Source organism: Leucopleurus acutus (assembly GCF_964270905.1).
Source record: "Leucopleurus acutus genome assembly, chromosome: 15".
NCBI lineage: Eukaryota > Metazoa > Chordata > Mammalia > Artiodactyla > Delphinidae > Leucopleurus > Leucopleurus acutus.
In genome coordinates this window covers 27,332,346-27,354,858 of record NC_139157.1, presented here as the reverse complement: position 1 = coordinate 27,354,858, position 22,513 = coordinate 27,332,346, and the positions used below count along the sequence as shown (strand labels likewise).

Below are 22,513 nucleotides of genomic sequence, written 5' to 3'. Positions count from 1 at the left end.
GTATTTGTATCCTACGTACTTATAAATTTGATGGGAACTTGTATGAATGAAGTAGCCACATGATCATGTGACTTGACCAATTTTCTGCCTTCTCCATGATGCCAGAAGAATGTTGATTGGGCCTTAGCCCCCTTTCCTAGAGAGGGCCCTGCATATACACGCTTTAATAGAGCGCCTACCCCTGCTACGTGATAAGACCAACTCTGGGGGTTGGGGAGCGGCACACAGTAACAGGCCTTGGGGGCTGACTGGACTTGTCATAACTAGGACACAAGACAGCACCTGGGTTATAGGAAAAGAGACCACATTTGTTTGGGAATCTACTACATGTATAAACTCCCCAGCAGTCTAGTCCCAATGAGGCAGGAGATAGATGGGCTGAGCAGCTGGAGTTTGTCCCCTGTGGACGGATATTCCAAAATAGCAGGAGGGAGAGGAGAGCTGAGCCCTGCCCAGGTAAAAGACAGAGACCACATATTTCTCATTCTCAAGCTCAAGGAGACCTTCCCGACTATACACGCACAGAAAGGCTCCTTGGAGGTCAAAAAGGGAGTGAGGTCAACCTACCCAAAGCCCTCTTCGCTAAAATCCATCTTGGCTAAGAGATGCGCACACCAACGTGGGAGGACCCTGAGATAAACCAAATACGGACTCAGAACCAGGCAAAGAAAGATGACTGGCCAAAGGAAACCGGAAGAAATGCCCCATATAAGTGATTCAAACTACCACAAGTGACTCCTTCTCTGAGTCCGCCCGTGTGTCTGTCCACACATACCCTTTTTTTCCTCCTAATAAACACTTTACTTGATTCACTTCTTTCCGTCTCTTTGTGGAAATTTATTTCTACAAAGCTGATGGGCCAGGGCCTTGTCACTGGCCACTGGCCATCGTAGTCTAGTGGCTAAGATTCAGTGCTCTCACTGCTACAGCCTGACTTCAATGTCTGGCCTCTGGCCGGGAACCGAAATCCTGCTTCAAGCCACTGCAGACAGAGGCCACCCGAGATCAGCAACAGAGCTGCCAGGGCCATCCTTTAAAAACATTAGTCAGATCATGTCACTCTCTATTCAAAACCTTCTTGTGTCTCCGTTTCTCTCTGAGTCTCTAAGCTATTGAAATTTCTGACTCCCCTCCTTGCCCACCCCTCCCCACTTGTCATCTCTCTGCCCTTATCTCCTCCCCACCCTCCCTCTGCTCCAGCGTGCTGGCCTCCTTGCTATTTCTAGAACATATCAGGCTTGTGCTTGCTCTTCCCTGAGCCTGCAATGCTCCTCCCAGATGGCCCCATGGCTCCTCTCACATTTCATTCAGGTCTTTGCTCCAAGGCACCTCAGAGCAGCCCTCCCACACCCTCCTCTATTTAAACCTCAGTCCCACCTCCCACCCAGCCCACCCAGAACTCCCTCACGCCTTCCCTGCTTTATTCACCCCAGAGCACTTACATCAGGTCCCATCAGCAATGTATTTGTTAATTTTGTCTATTATCTGTCTTGCCTCCACTGGAACCTGAGCAGGCATGTTCTGTCCGTTCTCTTCACTGCCATATTCTCAGAGTCTAGAACAGGGCCTGGCACATAGTAGGCACTCAGAACAATTTGAGGAATAAATGAATAAATATCCAGTTGGTCTGTACCCCAAAAAAGCAATTAGAACCAGATGTGTAGACTTAGTCATACAGGACAAGAATGCAAAGAGTGATGGTACCAGAGAAGGGCACTAGGGGACCTCTAAGCTCCTTCCAGTGCTGAGATTTTGACCTAAGTATTACACACACACACACACATGCACACACATACACACGCACACACACGCTCCATGTAGAACAGTATATACCCAATTATTTTCCTCAAAATAGTCATCTTAGAAGATACTTGAAAAACGTGTTTTGTGGACAAAGGTGTTTGGGAAATTCTGTATGATCTCACCTTCACAGTGAAGCTCAATAATTGGAAGAATCCAAAAAATCTCACACGTATTAGTCAGGGTTCTTCAGAGACACAAAACCCTGACTAATAACAGATTTTGGTAACAAGAGTGGTTCGAGAGGAACAGAATCTTAAGGATGGGTTTTCTCAATTGGTCTGGGCTGTCTGGGATTGGCTGTCTAATATGATTAGATTTAAGGATGCTAATTATTCCCATTAGTAAAGGGAACACTGATGAGTTCATAGTGTGATGTGGCAATAGAGATATGCAAAATATCAACAATAGATTCTCCTAACCAAACATGTATAAGAGGCAAGTTTCTGGGTACGCATGTATGTAATCCCTTCAAATTTTTTGTCAAACTAACAAGAATAATGAGATTGGCTGGTTACTCCTAACGTTACTGGACAAAGTGGGAAAAGAAAAGAATGACTTCAGGGATTCAAATTTCCAGCTCAAGTGCTGTATAAATGACCCTGAAAGCTTCTATGTCTGCCTTGAAAGAGACTCATTTCCTGTAGCTGCAAAGCTGAGATTCCTGAAAGCCAAGCCCAGAATCTCATCCGGCTAATGGCTGAATTACAAAACAAACTGAATTTCCAACATTGGAGGGTGTTTACTATTAAAGTGAGGGCCTTGAGTGGGAAGGAATGGGACCCTGAAAATTGGAATGGAGACATATGAGAAGGCCCTGATGAAGCTGGGGACATTGAACCCCCAAATTCCGACGAGTCTTCTTTGACAGTAGAAGCAGCCTCTCTACCTAACAAAATACCATAGACTGAGTGTCTTAAATATCAGAAATTTGTTTTCTCACAGTTCTAGAGGTTAGTCCAAGATCAAGGTGTCAACATGTCTGGTTTCTTCTGAAGCCTCTGTCCTTGGCTTTCGGATGGCCACCTTCTCACTGTGTCCCCACATGGCCTTTTCTCTGGGCTCACACAAAACTGGTGTCTCCTTGTGTGTCTAATGTCCTCTTTTTATAAAAACACAAGTCAGATTGGATTAGGACCCATCATAATGGCCTCATTTTAACGTAATCACCTCTTTAAAGGCCAGATCGCAAAATATAGTCACATTCTGAGGTACTAAGGGGGTTACACGTTCAATATATGAATGGAGGGCACAATTTAGCCCATAAGATTGCAACTTTTAAAAGTTTAATTTTATTAAACCTCTACATTTCACAAGCACATTTGACTACAGCACCCTTAATTCACATTTTTTTTAGATGTTGGGGGTAGGAGTTTATTAATTAATTAATTTATTTTTGCTGTGTTGGCTCAGTAGTTGTGGCTCACGGGCCTAGTTGCTCCACGGCATGTGGGAATCCTCCCAAACCAGGGCTCGAACCCGTGTCCCCTGCATTAGCAGGCAGATTCTCAACCGCTGTGCCACCAGGGGAGCCCCAACTCACACTTAATTATATATCAAACAGTAATGTTACTCTGTTTGAATCTATTTTAACAATGACCTAGATTTATATAGCAATATCAATAATATTATTTATACAATATATAAAATATAATTCAATATAGAATTTATATAATGTGTAGTATATTATGTATGTTTAACTTTTATATAGCAATATCAATAAGAATATTCTTAATAGTAAACTTTATGACAAGACGATTGACAAAGCACTTTTATCCACATGATTTGATTCCTACCTTCTGTGAGATATACAGAGCAGATATTATTATCCCTATTTAACAAAACAGAAGATTGAATGAAACCCAGAACGGTTAATAGTTACCAAGTTCATAGAGGTAGTAAATAGCTTCTCATATTATTGGTTTCTTCTTTGTGATAGTTTTTCAATACTACATAATACCCACCCTCCCTTAACAATATACCATGGCTCTCACTTCAGATCAAGACATATTTGAACAGACATATTGTACCATATTAGTTGAAAACACAGGCTGTGGAGCCAGTCATCCTGGTTGCAAATCCGCCTTCACACTCACTGACTACATCATCTTGGAAAAGTAATTTAACACCTCTGTCTCCCAGGTACGACATAGACAACAGTACTTATTTAAGGGGGCTATTGAGAGGATGAAATGAGTTAATTCATGAAAAGTACTTCAAACATTACCTAGCACATACTATATGCTCAATAAATGTTAGCGATTACTATAGAAATATAAGTGACAGGTTTTAGTAGCAAAACAACATCCTATAACATGGATGTAACATAATAGATTCAACCATTTCCCAACTCAGTCCAGTTTCTGCCATCTGTTTCCCTTCTGAAAAACAAAAAATGAACAACACTTGGAGTTTAAAAGAATCTCCAGTGCCATGTTGGCACGGATGCCTGGAATGAAGAACTCCCAAACACCTCCCAACCCTGAGCAGGCTCCAGCAGTGAGTGTGGTGGCCTGATGGTCCTTCTGAGGTCAGCAGACTTCATGTGGAAGTCTCCTAAGAACAGGCTATCTCGTGGGACTTTGAGTATTTCCTGCCCGTGATCAGCAACATCTTTTCTTGCAGTATTTTGGCAGGTCTGTCCTTGTTCCCGGCCAGAATCAGGAAGTTCAGAAGCACATGAAAACAAACAATACATTGAAACACTTCTCTCAAATTATTCAAAGTTCAAGAAAACAAGAAATTATTCAACAATATTAGGACTTGGTATTTTATCTTATTAATTATATTTCTTCTCGTTAATGTGCCCATCCTTTTCTTCCCAACAAGTACTCTCCTTGACACTGATTTCCAGGAGACTATTTATTTTTTCTTGAAGTATATTTAGGTATAGGAAGTGATTAGACGGGGTATCACTATATTTTGCAAAAATTTGCAGGCATTTTCGTGACCAGGGCTGTTTTATCCTCTGTGCAATTTTCAGATTATATTTTGTTATTAATATCAATCTTATGGATTACCAATGTTCTTAAGATCAGCATGATTTTTTCCTTAAAATCTCTTCCCTTCATTGCAATCATCATAGCTGGATCAACTGCAAGCCAACACTGTAAAATTTCAAAATTTTACATATCTTTTAAGATCATCTAAATATTGGCTCCTTAATAAAACCTTCCCAATTTCCCAACTCCATGTGATGCCCAAAGGACTCTGCTTCTATTTCACACTACTGTCACTCAGCTAAACACAATGGACTTTTTTCAATCCTCTTTTCACTTACGCTTTCAGCAAGATCTATCTGAAAGCCATTCCCTCCCTCTTGAATTACTCTCTTCCATGACAAAATGAGCTTCTGGATTTCTTCCTATCTTTATGGCTGCCTCTTCTCCTTTACAGACTCCTCCTCCAGCAAGATATTAAATGTTAGAGTTGCTTAACCCTGGATGCCAGGCCCTATTCACTTATCACTTCATTTCCTAGGCAAATTTATACATGCCTGTAGTTATTTGATTTATAAATTTATATATTCATCCCAGACATTCCCTATGGGTCCAGACCCATATGTCCAACCGCCTACTTGACATTTTTGCTTTGAAATAACAGTAACACTTAAACTCAGTGTAGCCAAAGTTGATCACATGAACTTCTCCCATATCTGGTCCTTTTAAAATTCCCTTTTTCTGTGGTTAGCATAATCAATCATCCAGTTACGAAAAGCCAGAAATCTAGGAATTATCCTTGATATTTCCCTCTCCCTCAGACCTCCCAGGCAATTCCACATGTCATTTCTACCTACTAAATATGTCTAAAGTCTATTCACTTCTCTGCCAGGACCACTACCATACTCCAAGCCACCACTTTTTCTCACCTGGACTACTATCAATACAATGATCCCCTAACTAGTCCTTCTTGCCCCTTCCAATCCTTCTCCATTGTGCACCCAAAGTTGTTTTTTTCAACATGCGAATCCAGTTATATCATCTCCCCCTTAACACCATCGCATGGCTTCCTAGTTCTTTTGGAATAAGGTCAAACTCCTCAGCCTGTCCTGCAAAGCCCTGACACCTCTCCAGCCTCATTGTGCATCATGCCCCACCACATCCGCTTTGTTCTCTCCCATGATACACACTAGGTCTTGTTACAGGAGCTCAGACACACCATCCTCCTGCAATAAAGCCTTTGGACATGCACACCTGTCTGCCTGGATTGCCGCACTCGGGGTAATCATGTAATGTATGATCCAATCAGAATACTTCCAAGTGTGAAAGGGGCACTATTACTGATTACACCAGGAGAGACAATAGGCCTAAATCAAGACTTTCCAGGGCAAATCGGGACATATGTTCACCTTAGATTAACTCCTGTTTATTCCCAAGATCTCAGATCAAATGTCACCTTCTCGGGGAGGCTCACAACAACCTCCCTAGCAAAGTGAAGTTCATTGTAACTTTCTTAACATCAGTAGACCTCTCTTTTGTTCCAGTATCCAAAGTTGCAACTTTACATTTATGCATATAATTCTTCTATGCTGTCCCCTCCAAGAGAATGTAAACTCCATGAGGCAAAGACTGTCCCCAAGGTTCTTCACCATTGTATTGCCTGCCAAAAATATCATGTCTCATAAATATCATTTATATTAAATATCATTTATCAAATGAAGGACATGAAATGACTCCTCTGTGAGAATTTCCTTTTTCTGTGATGGCTACAACCAACCATCCAGTTATGCAAGACAAAAATCTACAAATTATCTCTGATGCCTCCCTTTCCCTCAGCCGCAGGATTCGGTCCCTCCCTGTGTCCGCTTTCTTTGTAGCCTCTTCTCTCTCTCCTCCTCTTCATTCTGTGCTTCTTCCTCCCCCACCTCTTCTGCTGTCTGTATATTTTTTTTCCAGAAAGCTAACATACTCATGAAATCCAAACGACGTCTCTTCCTAGTGACAAGTGGTTTCAGAAAGAGTGTTCTAATTTAAATTATTCACTTGTACCCACAGAAATTTGCTTACTGAAGACCTGGTATGAGAGTCTAAATCATACCTTCAATCATTGTTCTAAAATGTGAAGTCCTTTTAAATGTAAAATTATATTAAATTGTTTAATTGAACATTAAATGATTCTCTTTCAGTTCTACTAACTGCAACAGTTTTGTAGATGACTAGGAAGTTATTTTAGACCCAGAAATGTCCAAGTTATTTATCCATATAAAATCATAAAACCTCACAGCACTTCTGAGACAGGGATCCAAACCCAAATGTCCCAGTATCACTAAAAGTTAGATTCCTTCTGGCTTTATACCATATTTACTCATTTCTATGAATCTCTCCTAGATTATTAATGATCTTAGTGCCAGGATGACATCTTCTGTTCATTTGTGTTTCCCTTTCCCCACCTACTTTCCAACACTTTGTATAATGTTTTGCATGACAATTTATCAAAAGGAACTGAATTAGTCTAGGGTCTCCTCAGAGCCTTCTCTAGAATTGGCCCCTTTGCTGACACACTTACCCAAAAGTTCTACTTCCCTACAAGATACCTAGCTCTCCAGTGGAGTCTAGACTCCCTGTAGTCTAACCTGCATCATCTGAGACTCGTGGCTTCTAGTGTCATGATCTGTGGCACCCCCTGTGGTCCTGGGCTTATAGTACAGACATGAAGCGTCAAGATCTCCTCAGGACATAGCTTTGGTACTGACTTTCATTAACCCTGACCTGCCCAGCAGAGGGAGGAAAAACACAGCCTTGGAAGGTCAAGAAAGCCATGAAAAACGTCATGGGTGATCTGACTGGTCACTGTTGTAAAGAACGGAGACATTGGCTCTGCACAGCAGTGGTTTAGAGAGCAATGGCTCCCGAGGCCACCTGGCTTCTGATCCCAGTTCAGTGACGTACAAACTCTGTGTTCCTCAGCACAACATGGACGTTAGACATACCTACCTCAGGTGGATGGTTATGAGGACTAAACCAGCTCATCCATGTACAGTCCTTAAAACAGTTCCTGACTTTGAAATTCTCCTAAATAATACCTACTGTGGTGGGGGAGGGCACAGGAATCTCAGAACAGCAACAAAATAATAATAATAGCTACTGTTTTTTTGTAGGTTTTTTTGAGTGCTATGACGTGCCAGGCATTGTGTGTGTGTATTATACATTTATTAAAAAATAGCAAGCTTTGCTTCGGTGAGATTCTGGAGGTAAAAAGCGTTATCCCAGAAATAAGTGAATAATGTGCAAGCTTACACTGGTGTTTTCATTACTTAAGGCAGATCCAGATCACGTATTCCCTAAAATGACTCCTCAGATTATTCCCCTTATTCTCAATCTTTGCAAGAAGACATGTGCTTGGTGTCCTTTTAAGTTCTTTTACAGCTTCTTGGAATTCTCTTTAGGCATTCCTGCTGCTTCTTGTTCAATATCTTTTTTTATTAGTCTTCTGTGTTCCTAGTGATTGTAACTTTTTTTCTCATTTCCCCCTGTAAAACCATCAAGCTAAAGAATGTCTAGTCTGAGTTAAAACATACCATACCCGCCTTAAAAAATAAAAGCACTGCTATTTATATATTCACTTTTGCAGCATTTAAGTCCCAAAATGTGCATTTGTCACGAAGTATTTAATAATTCTAAAGTTGCAAGGTAATAAAGTACAGGCAATAGAACATTAACTCTAACTTGGTGAAATTTCCCTTTCTCTGATTTTGACAGAAAGTGCAAGGTTTTTTCAAAGAGAAGGAAAAAAAGGACTTTTTGCACATGCAAGGAAAACTTTATATTGTTCCTTTTGCCAAAAGCATGGTTTCTGGACAAATAACTCCTGGTTCCTCTCTTTCCAACACACAAAGCTCTCTCAGCGACAACCCAGAAAGACACAATTAGTGCAACAGACCACTGGAGAGGTTCTTAGTAACGAGACAGGCCCAGCCCCACTCAGGAAAGTAAAGCAGAAGATTGAACCTGTGGGTGGGAAACTGGGGTGTCATCAGCCATCTTGGATCTCACGTGGGCTCCCAGTACTCAGAACAGCCCTCTCTGCCTGACTCATCTACACTGGCTGCCTGTCCTATCCCATAAATCTGTGGAGTGATTAAATTGCACAAACTTTCTCCTTTTTATTTGGCTAGATAAACGTCTTAGGAGAAATAATTCACTTTGCTAATTGAGAGTAGTCATCTGAAATATTCACAGCCGCCAGCTCTGGGGCAGTGCAGCCTGTTGAAAGTTCCAGTGTGAGATTTGGGGATCTGACTTCTCTCTGCCTTCATTTTGCAAGTTTGTGGCAGTGACATGAATTAGAAATGTCTAAGGAAGCGCAAAGGGATACCTTTCACGGGAGCGTCTTCTCTCCTGCCAGAATGGTGGCTCAGTAGCACCTTTCTGACTCTACGACCATCTTCCTCGTTCATTGTGGTGCCCCATGAATGTCTATCCCGTGGTCCCTGCAGCTGTTCTCGTTATCTTCTTCCTTCGTCTCAGAGGCCATCAGAGCACAGTAGCTACTGCTCTGTTCCTTTCTCGCTTCTTTTCCCCACCCTGAAATGACCTTGACACCATGACTGGGGCCAAAGTCTGGTTCTCGTCATGTGGCCCGTGTTTCAGCCACTGTAAGTTGTCATCGCTGTCAGCGTCTCCACCCTCTTTGCCAGTTACATAAGAGGCCACATAACGTCTGCTCCCTCCCAAGCTTTTATTAAGCAGAGACGGCCTGAGAGGCCAAGTGGGCAAGAGGTCCATCCTGGAACCTCGTCCCCCGGGAGGGTGAGTGGCTGTCTCAGCTCTCTGCCTGTGTTGGCAGCTTTAAATACCCGAGGACGACATGTTATGTTTTTCGGCCTGAAGGGGCAAAAGAGAAGCAGCCCTTTCAAAATAAGAATGCCCCCGCTGTTTGTTTCCTTTTGGCACACAATAAGAACAGAGTGAGGACACGATTCTGAGCTGTCAACGCTTCCTCCCTGCTTCCACTGCACCTTCCGTTTGCCAGAAAAAAATTTGCTTCAGTTAAACAAGGGTCTAATGAATAGTCAAAGTAATTGTTTAGCTTGGATATAAGGCCTTAGGTAAACAGATGATTGCTTGAGACCGTGGGCCAGTAAAAGCAGTGCAGTAGGACGCCACTCGTTCTGTTCTTCGGACCAGTGGCCTCTGCTCCTCCAGGGACCATGGTTACTGAATGATTTCTCTCTTCCCACGAGCATATTGAAGCAATTTAATATCAGAAGGGGCTCATGAAAGCAGGGAGAAGGAGCAAGAACTTTCTATATGAGAAATATATACTGAAAACATTCGTTTTACCCCATTCAAGCTTTGATTCAATAGAACACTGAAGCTACGGAATCTTTGCTTTGTTTGTATTTAACTTTTCATGTTGAAGAATTTCTAAAATGCATTGTTAGCCCACTTACAGTTGTCCTGCCTCCTGCCTCATTAGTATTTTTAATATGATTTCATCCTTCTTCAAAGCAATTAGCTGCCACACCTAAAGGCCATCGTTAGGTTCATGAGTATCTGCTTCCAAGACTATAATAATAGTTACAGAAAGAATAAACACTGCAACGGAACCTTTCGGGTTTTGTAGTTTGTTGTTGTTCCTGTTGATTTGTTTTGTTTGTTTGTTTAGGTATCTTTTCTATCAACATTCTTCACTGTTACTTGTCTCTTTTTCTCAGAAGTGGGCTGGCATCATAAAAAAATTATCTTAATTAAGAGCTTTGGTAAATTAGTTGCCAGGTCGTTTGAGTTCTGCTGAATAATATTTTTAATAATCGCTTTCCATTTCTTACTTGAAAATAATAAATGCCTTGTTGATCCAGAGCAGGATTTGGTCGTCTTATTCATGCAGCCCATTTCCACTGAACTGCTATTTGAATAAACAGCATCTATCTGATTGAATCTCAAATTCATCAAGGGGGTAGATTCCCCTGGTATTTAGTTTCCTGGAATCATGATGAATATATATTTGGTTTATGGGCAACTAGCAATCAGAGCATACATTATGCAATAAAAAGTTAATGCTTAACTGTTTATACAGTTTTTTTATCCTGATGCTATAGGAGCATGGTTGATTAAGAACATGGGTTTTGGAGCCAGTTCTGAGTTTGAGCACGAGCTCCCCACTCACTAGCTCTGAGCACAGACAAAATATCAAATTTCCATTAGCTTCAGTTTCCTCATCTGTGAACGGTATAATAATAATACCTCCTTCATTGGGTTGTTGGGTAGATGATATGAGATAACGCATGTGAAATGCTCAGCACAGCATAAGTATTCAATAATGTTAATCATCATGTTATTTTTCAGGCACCTGATAATTTCCTCACAACAATCCTGTGGGGAGGTGGGGGGGAATGCTATATAATGCAAATTTAAATATTAGAAAACCGGACCTCGAAGTAGTTATTGATTTGCCCAAGGTCACCAAGGTGGCAAAATTCTGATCCTCTCAGTAACAAGCGTTTCCTGACTCTCAGCGTATCACCACCACCCCCCCTTTACCCGTTCCGCCACCTGGTGCCGTCTCCTCACGATTTCTCTAAATCTGAAGTCTAAATCTAAAGTCATGAGGACGGGCCACCTCTGCCTTAGACCCTCAGATGGACAAATGGAATAAACTCTGGAAGAGGCTTTAAAACCCACATTGATATTAGACAGAAATTTTCTGGGAAAATAGTATCTTCAGAACTACAAAGTCAGGATGAACTCTTTGGTAACACTGAGAAGCAAATACTAGTGAGGAAGTGAGTTCCATTAGTGAGCTTGAAACCCATAGGAGAAGCCCAAAGGGATGACACAACAGGTGAACAAATCCACAAGCCGAGCCAGCTTTAGACCAAATGAAGACAGTCTCATCTCTGCATAGGTTTTCTTTTCTTATTATTTATTTATTTATATGGTTGAGCCAGGTCTTAGTTGCAGCAGGCTGGCTCTTTAGCTGTGGCTTGCTGGCTCCCTAGTTGTGGCATGCAAACTCTTAGTTGTGGCATGCATGTGGGATCTATTTTCCTGACCAGAGATCGAACCCAGGCCCCCTGCATTGGGAGTGCGGAGTCTTAACCGCTACACCACCAGGGAAGTCCCAGTCTGCCTAGGTTTTCAAGTGTGTGTCTATCTTACTGTCACTCATAAAATATAAATTCATTCAAAGGCAGTGCTGCATTTGTTGTATCATTTTTAACATGCTGTATTTTCTTGATAAATACTAAAAGCACAGCTTCTATCATGTGGAGGTCTATGACTTTTTTTTTAACTTTAAAAACCAGGTGCGCACACTTCATAGACAAAAAAATCAATGGTATTGAGAGGAGAGATCTTTGCCTATGAAGTTTAACAAGCTAGATTTAAGGACTGGCCCTGCTAATTATAAGCTTAAAGCACCATAAACTCAGGCAGTCAATTAAAGTCAATAGACAAATGGATAAAGAAGATACGGTATAGATACACAATGGAATATTACTCAGTCATAAAAAAGAATGAAATTCTGCCACTGCAGCAACGTGGGTGGGCCTAGAGAATACTATGCTTAGTGAAATTAGTCAGACAGAAAAAGACAAAAACTGTATGATATTACTTATATGTGGAATCTAAAAATTAATACAAGTGAATGTATATAGCAAAACAGAAAGAGACAGATACAGAAAACAAATCAGTGGTTACCAGAGAGGAGAAAGAAGAGGGGAGGGGAAAGATAGGGTTATCAGATTAAGAGATGCAAACTACTATGTATAAAATAGATAAGCAACAAGGATATACTGTATAGCACTAGGAATTGCTGTCATTATCTTGTAATAACATTTAAAAGAATATAATCTGTAAAAACACTGAATCACTATGCTATACACCTGAAACTAATATAATATTGTAAATCAACAACACTTCAATAAAAAATAATAAAAGTTTAAACATACATAAAGTCAGCCTACTGAGTGCCTTTAAGGGGTCTGAGTCCTGAGCTGGGGCCAGCAGGGTGAATAGCAATCGTTCACCCTCTTTTCTGAGCCTCTATTTTCTCACCTAGAAAGTAAGGGTAATAATATGACTCTCCTCACAAGGCTATTGTGAAGATCCAATGAGAAAAACAAGAAAATAAATATACAGTGATGTTTGTGAAAGTGCTTTGTAAACTCTTTAGAGAGTTATAAACATAAGGTGTTGAAGACAACTCGAGGAGAGGAAAACTCCTCAGCTTTTTCTGGTGGCTTTCCTATGACTATTGACCATCCAGCCCCACGAATTTATCAAATACTAGCATTCTCTTCTTTAATGTCAGATTATATGCATATTTTTAAATGTACTTTTCCATCTCTTCTCTCCTCCTCCCACTTTACTGTGTTCCATAAATTGTAATGTTCTTTAATATCAATATGGCACTACCGTATCAGATTATACAAAACATTAAATAAAGCATCAGTATAAAATTCAAAGCAAAGAATAGCCCAAGGGCTCACAGCTTACAGTTTACAAGCCCATGTGTACACAAGGCCCATCTGTGAGGGATATTTTAAACACTGTCAATTGCATGGGTTATAGCTGATGGAGATCTCATCCAGACTCTGGTTAACTCCAGGAGTTAATGAGAGAAGACTGTTCCTGCTTTGTACTGGTAGGCTGAGGCCCTAGTGCCACCTCTTGTCTTGGAAAGAGTGGTTTATGGAAACGAAAGCATCACTCTTGGAACTGAAACCTTCCCCAATTCAAGTCTTCCGGAAATATATTAGGTCTACTATATTTTTACCTCTCCTCTGATTCCGTATTATATGTACTAATTGGTGAATTTGGTCATTATATCTATTCTTGTTAATAGAAGACATTCACTTAGAGTTTGCTAAGTACCAGACAACACACAAAGCACTACAGAGAAATGCAAAACACATAATATGCGTGATTCCTGCCTTGCAGGATTGTAGAAGGAAAATCAGCATTTACTTCCGGGCAGCAAGTGTTATTTTAGATTCTCCAACCAATGACACCTTGAAGTGAAGTAACTGAGGCTCAGAGAAATACATTTTCTAAGCTCACACAGCTAGCAAGTGTCTGAGCCAGGTTTATCCAAGGTCTACCTTGTTCTGAAGTCCACGTGAAACCTTTCCACTCAACTTCACTACTTTCCTTAATCAGGGAAAGTGAACACAGACATTAAAGGAAACCTACAAATGAATAAGGGCTAGAAATTCTACAGACTCATAAGTGCAAGGGAGACTGAGGGTCTAAAGTACCCGGAGCTAGACTGGCCCTGATCTGAGCAGATTCTCAAGCAGGTCAATGAATGATACAACCTGAGAAACAAGTAAGGTGGATGCCAGCCAGAAAAAAAACAAAAACAAAAACTGCGCTGGAACCAAGAAAAATAGCACTGTGGGCAATTAAAACTTCCAATTAGAATAAAAGCTATAATCCCAGCACACCGTTTTGTCCTCCAGATTAAGATGCTTCATCTTTATGGCACTAGGAAGAATAAAAAGGACTATGGAAACTTTGTAAGTTACCAAAATGTTCACAGACCTATCTTCCAGGCAAATATAAAGGAGTGCTGCTTCATTTGTTAGAATATTGCCAAGTTCATTACACTCAGCATTCATTAAATATCCCTTCCCACATAGCGCTCTCTTAAACAAGGTGAATGGAATCATTTTTCCCCTGTTATTTGGTGTAGGTTCCAGTGACATAAGTGGGTAGGAGGATTTACAGAGGAAAAGTAAATACACTTGGCAACGTTTTCAAACATTTGCTTGGATTTTGTTTTCTAGGAGATGTACGACTGAGGGGTCAGACGGGGGTTCCTGCTGAACGCCGCGGCTCCTACCCATTCATTGACTTCCGCCTCCTTAACAGTGAGTAATCAAGTGTACCTGGAAAGGAACAAATGTTTCCTTGAAAAAAAAATTCTCATTTCCCTCTGAACTTCAAAACCCTTGGAGGTCCGCCTTCCTTCCTCCATCTCTCCCTGCCCAGTTGCAAATTAACCCTTGGTCTTTAGATTTCCTTAGTAGTGAAGTCATTCGGGCCCTGCCCTACCTCACAGAGCTTCAATGAGGGTCCAGTGAAATCACGCCAGCTTTAGAAATGTAAATCTTGAAAACAGTGAAGCCTGACATGAGGAAGCTATTCCTTTCATTATCCAGGACATTCTCTCCACCTTCAGCCGGGACTAAACTAGAGGAGATTCTATTTTATTTTTAAAACCCCACAGGGTAACCTATTGTACAGCTGCCCTTAGTAACCATCCATTATCTAATTTTACTTTCTTTATCTAATCTAAGTCCTGAGGTCTGTTCTTGCATCCCTGGTAAAACGCTTCACCACGGCGAAGTCCTTTCAGCCTGCACTTGCTGCTGCTTCCTCCAGTATGGCTACTTCAGAAGTTCATTTATTTCTAACTTTCCCCTTCATATACTATTCCTCCTTTGGAGATCTGCTCCACCTCTGATTTATAATTCTCTTAATTTCATGTTCCTTTGGAAACCCAAACCAGTACCAGTCACCCCTCCAGATTTCATGTCTTCTAACTATCACAACCATCCTTCACTTGGGACTTGGGGGTGGGGAATGAAGAAAATGGATAAATTTCACAACTTGCTCCAAGGTTTTCGGTATGTGGTTCTCATAGCGCTTCTCATCCATAAATTTCAAAGTGCTGGGTTGTACCCACAAAATATTACTTTCCTTTGGCATAAACGAGTTCAACTCAAGAGGTAATTTGATTTACCTTGACCCCTGAAAATTACTAGGAGAAATTGCAACTTGCTATTTCTGATCCTTAGATCTGCCAAAGGCCAGTGAAAGATGGACGTGTGTATTTCTCCTGGTTTGTCCACCTCCCATATCACTGTGCAGTATCTGTTTTTTCAGCTCTTTCAGAGACACAGGGATTCAGAGTAACTCTTTTCATACTAGAGACAACTTCCCCCACCCAGACCCCAAAAAATGCATTTTAGAGGATACAGTCGAGTTCCTAGACTAATGCAATATTGGTTACAGCCTATGGGGAGCTCTGATGGTGTCTCTTACCCCGCCTTATAACCCTGAATGTGTTGTTCCAGCTACCCATGGAAGTTATCCTTTTGACAGCCCCTAGCCTGTATGGATTTCCAGGTCCCAGCCATATGGTCCCACCAAGCAGTGCGGGGATAAGCAAGGGTCCAATTCACTGTCTTATACAGACCAGGACTCTCAACGGTATCACATACCTAGGGTCAGAGGCAGAAAATAACCAAAAAGCCTCTTTTCAATAGTAAATGAGATGTTATATCATGGGTCCTAATATACACCATGAACAAATTAGGAAAATAGGAGACATTTCTCCTTAAAACTCCAAGGTTCCAAATGATAAACTTTTTTGGTTTATCTTAGTGTTAATGAGCAACATCAACTACTAATGATAGTTATCCTTGCAGGTGGGATTATGGAATATTTAACTGTCTACATCTTAGGTTTCTGTAACACTTGGATTTTTTTTTAATACTTTGTTTCAGTTTTTAAGCTGAAAAAAACTGGAAATTATAAAAATTTGAAGAGAAACTCAATGCAGATAATACTTCGCTGTTATATTATTCACAACATAATATTAGACCATCTGTAAGCAGATGCCATCCTGTCATCCCTCTGCCGTAGGTCCTCCAGGAACTTCCTGGTACCTGGACTCAACCCTAGCCTCCTTCCCCTGACTCTCTGCCCTCCATCCCCATTTCACCTTGCCTGTTGCTCATGACCTCCCACCCGCCGAGGGAGTGTTGGCCATCCATCCTGCAATTCCCTTTCTCCTCTGCTCAGCACTCCACTCTGGATAACTCTTTCACTCGTATTTCTTTATCAGTAACATATGCTAAGGCAATAATAATTTGCCTTCACTGTACTTTGTTTTCTAAGTGGTCTCAATTTTTTTTCCTGTATACAGAAAACCACATCCCAAGATAGACTACAAGATCCGAAAGGATATTCTCTTTAGAGTTATTGACATCTTAGTAACTCCTGTTAACTGACCAATTAAAGGGTCCCCTTGAAAAGATTATATTAAATAATTATAAATGTCAATCATCCTCTTCATTTAACCAAACAAATCAGATAGAACTGAAGCCCTCTGAGATTTTTCCTTATTTGTGATACTACCCATTCCATTGTCTAGAACCAATGACATTACTGTGGTCACTCTCCACAGTTTCCTTAGTCTACAGTTAAAGCAGATTGTCACCAAGTAGCAGCAGATGTGTGCATATCTATGTTATATAGAGTCACATAAGATATAATACATGTGTCACATCTCCTACTGCCTTATCATATACAGTCTACTTAATTCTCTTTGATCTCTTTCATGTCCTTGCTGTGGTTTGCCTGAGTTGTTAGTGTGTGCTTTCTGCCTAAAGGGAAACATTTTAAATATAACTTTATAAAAAATTTGAAATAAACCCCTGAGAATATTTTGAGACTTCCTCCTAAAGCTTTTAGTTTTACCAGCTGATTCCAATTCTACATGATAAGTGCCAAACTAAAGTGATTTTTAAATGTAATTTACCTTAATTTTGAGTCAGTTTTTCCCAAGAATAGGCACAGACACATATTCCTCAGGTGCTTGCAGTTCTGCACACTCTCCCAAGGTAGAATCTCATCTAGGACTTAAAAAAAAAAACGTTTGTACGAAAAACTGAATCACCATAGCCTCTCTTCCCTGTGTCTGCATCCCTACAGCATTCCTCCTAAAAGGCTTTTTGAAACCTACATGGCTGCCATTCCCTGTCCAAAGTTTCCCTGATGGCTTACCCTCTACCACCCACCTCAGCTATGCCTTGAATGGCTGAAACATGCCTAAGCAAAAATGTACACTAAGTAGTAAGACCCATTGTACTTCTCCATGGGCCCCATTAGCCACAGCCCCCAACCTGTCACAACAGGACAGGAGACATCAGAATTCATATCTAAAATACCTTTCCTTCTATCAGAACACAGTCTCTAGATATTCAAACAGAGAACTAGAACAAGGATGGGCAAACGACAGCTAGTGCACCAAATCTGTGTCCCTACCCTGCCTGTTGTTGTCAACAAGATTTGATTGGAATACAGCCATGCCTATCCATTTATATATTGCCTACAGCTCCTTTCACCCTACAACAGCAGAGTAGTTGCAACAAAGACCATCTGGCCCGCAAAGCCCCAAATACTTAGTATATGGCCCTTTACAAAAAAAGGTACCAACGTTTAAGTTAGATTTTTAATCAGGGTAAAAGAGTTTATGACATCAATATAGGCATATTTAGTCCAGTCTATTTTCCTTTGTTAATGTCATATTTTTTTCTTTTCAATTTCCAGTGCCATCACGTTACATTAAGAATGGTCTCACATTAACAAAATTTACATGCAGTAGAAGTATAAACAAAAAGGGAAACTCTTGCTGATCCAGATTTTAAACTCCGCAAGTATAATTTCTAAATGCACAAATTTTTCTTGCAAGAGGTGCTCCTTTCCCCATATTCTGTGAGGGCATAGTACTACCATGCCCATGTACCTGTCATCTACATTTAAGGTGACAATATATACCTGGTTTGCCGGAGACGGTCCTAATTTACACCTGTTGTCTAGGCATACCTATTAATAATGCCACTTTTCAACTCCCAAAACATCCTTATTTGGACAATAAATGACAAGGCCAATGGACTGTATGGTTTTTCCCCCAAAAAGTACTCTGAGACAACACCCCTCCTATGTCACATGCCATCTGAGAATAAAGATCAGAAAATCCTCCTCATAAGAAATTCATCCAGATCAATAGAAACATGTGAGATAAAACATGAGATAAAATTACTTGTTAATAGCCAGTTTCATGTCCTATTGATATTTCATACAATTTAGAAAAGAGGCGTCTATGTGAATTTCTAGAAGCTTCTCTGGATAAGTAGCAGGAAACTGTGACTTCAGCACCATTGTGTGGGACACAGGAATTATAGACTTTTAAAGAAGAGAGTCATCTTTATCTCTAAGCATGGAGGGGCAGAACAGAATGTGAAAAAAGGGTGACGTTATTTTTAATCCACATGAGGTTCTAAAACAGAGAACTGGAGGAGGGCAGGAGGGATGGGAATGTAATGGCTCATCTTATCCCCATGCTGATTTCCTACATACTGACTTCATTTACTGACTTTGTTTGGGGGGAAACAAGAGAGGGGAAAATGTAGAGGAGTGTTCGGAGAGACGGGTGGCCAGAGATGAACGTCGCAGAGGCAATTACAGTTTCTGCAGAGCAGGTGGCTCCAGTGACCCCTGCTACATCTCTGTCTCCTGGCTTAATATAATCAGGAGCCTGAGTAGATAATGACTAGGTGGAGATGTTCCCGTGGCAACCACTTCAGAGCAACACAATGTGATTTCCACACTGGCTCAGCAAAGGAAGTGACATACAAAACAAACATGCCCAGTGACTGTGGAGCTTGAGAGAAAGAAGGAGCATCAGCTGGAGGTTTTAGGGCACCAGATATCAGCTGCCACAGAGAGCCTGGAGCTCGAGACCAGCCCCGGGGCTGTGCAATAGTAGGTTAATTGGCTATTTGGCTTTTCCTGTCAGTTAATTTGCTAATCTTGATGTTTAAAGTTCTATTCCTCCAGATCTGCCTCTCCAGGCAGGGCCATTTTAGCTGCACAAGCATGAGGTAATTTTAGTAGCACTACCAAAATATTTTCCTTTGATCATTATTTCCAACACAGAATATTTGCAAACATATATATATTGACCTTTTTATGAAGAATTGACCCAGAGACTCAAATGCTTTTTTTTTTAATGCTTTTTTAAAAGCTTCCATCTAAACACATTACACCCTGCAGAAATATAAAATACATTCACAAAATGAGTCACCCAAAAGCCACCCTGCATGTTACAAACCATCTGGTGCTAAGTGATATCCCCATCTTAAAGAGGGAGGGGCGGCAATTTGATTATAAACTCCATTTTCTAAGAGAGAATTCGTAGCAGATGGTAACAGCCTTTCAGTAATCTTCTAAAAGATAACTTTTTTTAAATTGAAGTATAGTTGATTTACAACATCATGTTAGTTTCAGGTGTATAGCACAGCGATTCAGATATAGATATAAATATACATATTATCTTCAGATTCTCTTCCATTATAGGTTATTACAAAATTCTGAGTATAGTTCCCTGTGCTACACAGAAGGTTCTGGTTGGTTATCTATTTTATATATAGTTGTGTGTATATGTTAATCCCAACCTCCTAATTTATCCCTCCCCTCACCCGCCCTTGAATGATAACTTTTAATGTTACCTATGAGAGCCACACAAAATGTAAAGAACCTAAACTACAATGTGACAGCTGAGATATTGTTTAGGGTGCAAACTTGCAAGTAATAGATGCATAAGTTCTGAAGACCTAATGCACAGCATAGTGATTTTAGTCAACAGTACTGTATTATATACTTCAAAGTTGCCAAGAGCTCTTAACTGTTCTCACCACAGAAAAGAAATGATAACTAGGTGAAGGAATAGAGGTGTTAACTATCGCTACAGTGGTAATCATATTGTAATACATAAAGGTATCAAATCAACACGTTTGTATACCTTAGACTTACACAATGTTCTATGTCGTTATATCTCAAATTGTTTTAAAAAATAAAAATTTAAAAACAGAAAACAGACACTTCCCTGGCGGTCCAGTGGTTAAGACTCTGTGCTTCCATTGCAGAGGGCATGGGTTCGCTCCCGGGTCGTGGAACTAAGATCCCACATGCTGTGCAGCGCAGTCAAAAATATATATATATTAAAAACAGCAAATAAAATAAAAACATCCTTTAAAAAATGTTACTGTGATTTGAAAGGAGTCATGCTCAGAGGATGATATCCCACCAGCCCCAAACCCCGGCCCCCAGCCCTGTGCTCCCCAAACAGAGAAGGGAGGCACTGGCTGGGATCAGCTCAGACTTCTCCAAGGTTAACACCCCACAATTTCAAAGTTCAATATTTGCCTTCCTCTGGGAGAAAGGCAAGGCATTGGTTGTGGTTGTGGTTGTGATGCCTTCTGACTCACCTGGAACGTACTCCGTGATGGGCACTCGGGCTTTCTGGCTGCAGGCTCCCAGCACTTCAGATGCGGAAGTGCCAGACCAGTAGGATGGTCAGCCACCGAAACGCCACTGCACTGCAGAAGACAGACCTGATGGTGTCCGCACTGCTTCCCTCGCTCCCCGTCACCGTTTATCCCTGGCCATCAGCGGACTACTTCTTAGGATAAGCAGTATGCCAGGCCCCAAAGACACAAATATACGTGAGACATAACCACTGCCTTCAAGGACTTTACAGAGACATAAGCAAATACATTTTGATATGACTGACACATCTAATAATACATGTGTCTAGAATAAGAGTACACATAATACGAGAAACATATGTGTAAACGAGATTCGGAGGAGAGAGTGATCAACTTGGGGGAAGTTAAAGAAAGGAAGAATTAACTCTATCTTGGGAAATGAGAGAAGGCTTTCCAGAGGAACTAAAACATGAGCAGCTCTGAAACAACGATGATGTGAAGGAGGGCTGCACACAGAGGCCAGTGTTTAGGGCTTCAGGACCTAAGGAAAGAGTCGTCCACCCTTCTACTCAACTAGCTGTAAATGTTATTGGGGGATGCAATATTCAAGGAGGAGCCAGAGAAGTCAGGAGAGCTCATGCAGTAGCCCTGACTGTCTGAGGAAAACCATATTCAAAAAGAAAGGGTTTTCACCCTCTAAAGCCAGAACTGAAAATAGCCCTTGCCTTCTATTAACCTGGCTGACATCATTTAACAAATTGATTTTTTATCTGAGTGATGAAAAACAGAAAATTGAATCCGTGAGCCCAGTATTTCCTCTGGGCTGTTATCCACGCATTCAACAAACATTCGCTCTATGCCCAGCAGGCCGTGAGGCCAAGGTGCCGTGGGCCACACCAATAACCACCGGGCTGAGACAGCATTTTACATGATGGCTGGCTCCTGTCTCCGATGACAATGGACTGGAGTCTGCCGGATGCACCAAACACAAATATCCAAATAATTCCTTTCCAGGCAACAAGGACTGGGGGGTGGTGGGATGGCACCTACTACATCCCTGGGCTGAAGATTCCGAGTGCTTAAAAGGAAACTTTGAGATATTCCTCTACCCTCAAAGAACTAACAACCTTATTAGATGGATAAGACAAATACACATTATACCAAGGACCATACAAGAGCATAAATGAACTAGTTCTTAAGTAAATGACACTGGACAGTAAATCAGAGACAAGAGAAGGCAGAGATTACTGAATTGCCCTGAGCAGGAGAACAGGACTTTATGGTCTTATGCTGAAATCTAAAAGATAAGGCAGAGTGTTGGCTGGTTCAGGAGTTGCCTAGAAGTGAGACTGAGCTGACATATGGGAGATATTAAGCACTGAGTAGGAAGAAGGTCCAAAAAGTAGTAAAATACGTTGCCTAGAGAGAAAATGAAAAGACTTGGAATGCCAAGATAAAGGATTTGAACTTGATTCATAAAGCAAAGAGGATCGCTAGAGAATTTTAAGAAAAACGTGAATTAAGTAGTGTTTCAGAAAATTAAGTCACATCCATATGTTAGGGGGAACAGACCCAATGAATCAAAAGGAATATAGTCAGGTGGCAGGCTATGATGGCAGTAGAAATAAAGTATAAATCCAGACATGATGTGGAGAAAAGGAGATAAAATGCTGATACTGAAGACTGGGCATTCCAGGGGTTGGTCTGGTC

General features: G+C 40.9%; 1 protein-coding gene across 2 annotated transcripts in view; it reads left to right on the top strand.

Annotated features, from left to right (window-relative positions):
- Positions 1-22,513, top strand: part of PDE7B (phosphodiesterase 7B) — a gene marked incomplete at its 5' end in the record, with an annotated part of 217,993 nt that overhangs the window by 122,297 nt on the left and 73,183 nt on the right. For both annotated transcript variants that reach the window (XM_082855542.1, XM_082855541.1), the window contains one exon: positions 14,531-14,614. In XM_082855542.1, coding sequence (XP_082711668.1) covers positions 14,531-14,614 — 84 coding nt within the window. The remainder of the gene's footprint in view (positions 1-14,530; positions 14,615-22,513) is intronic.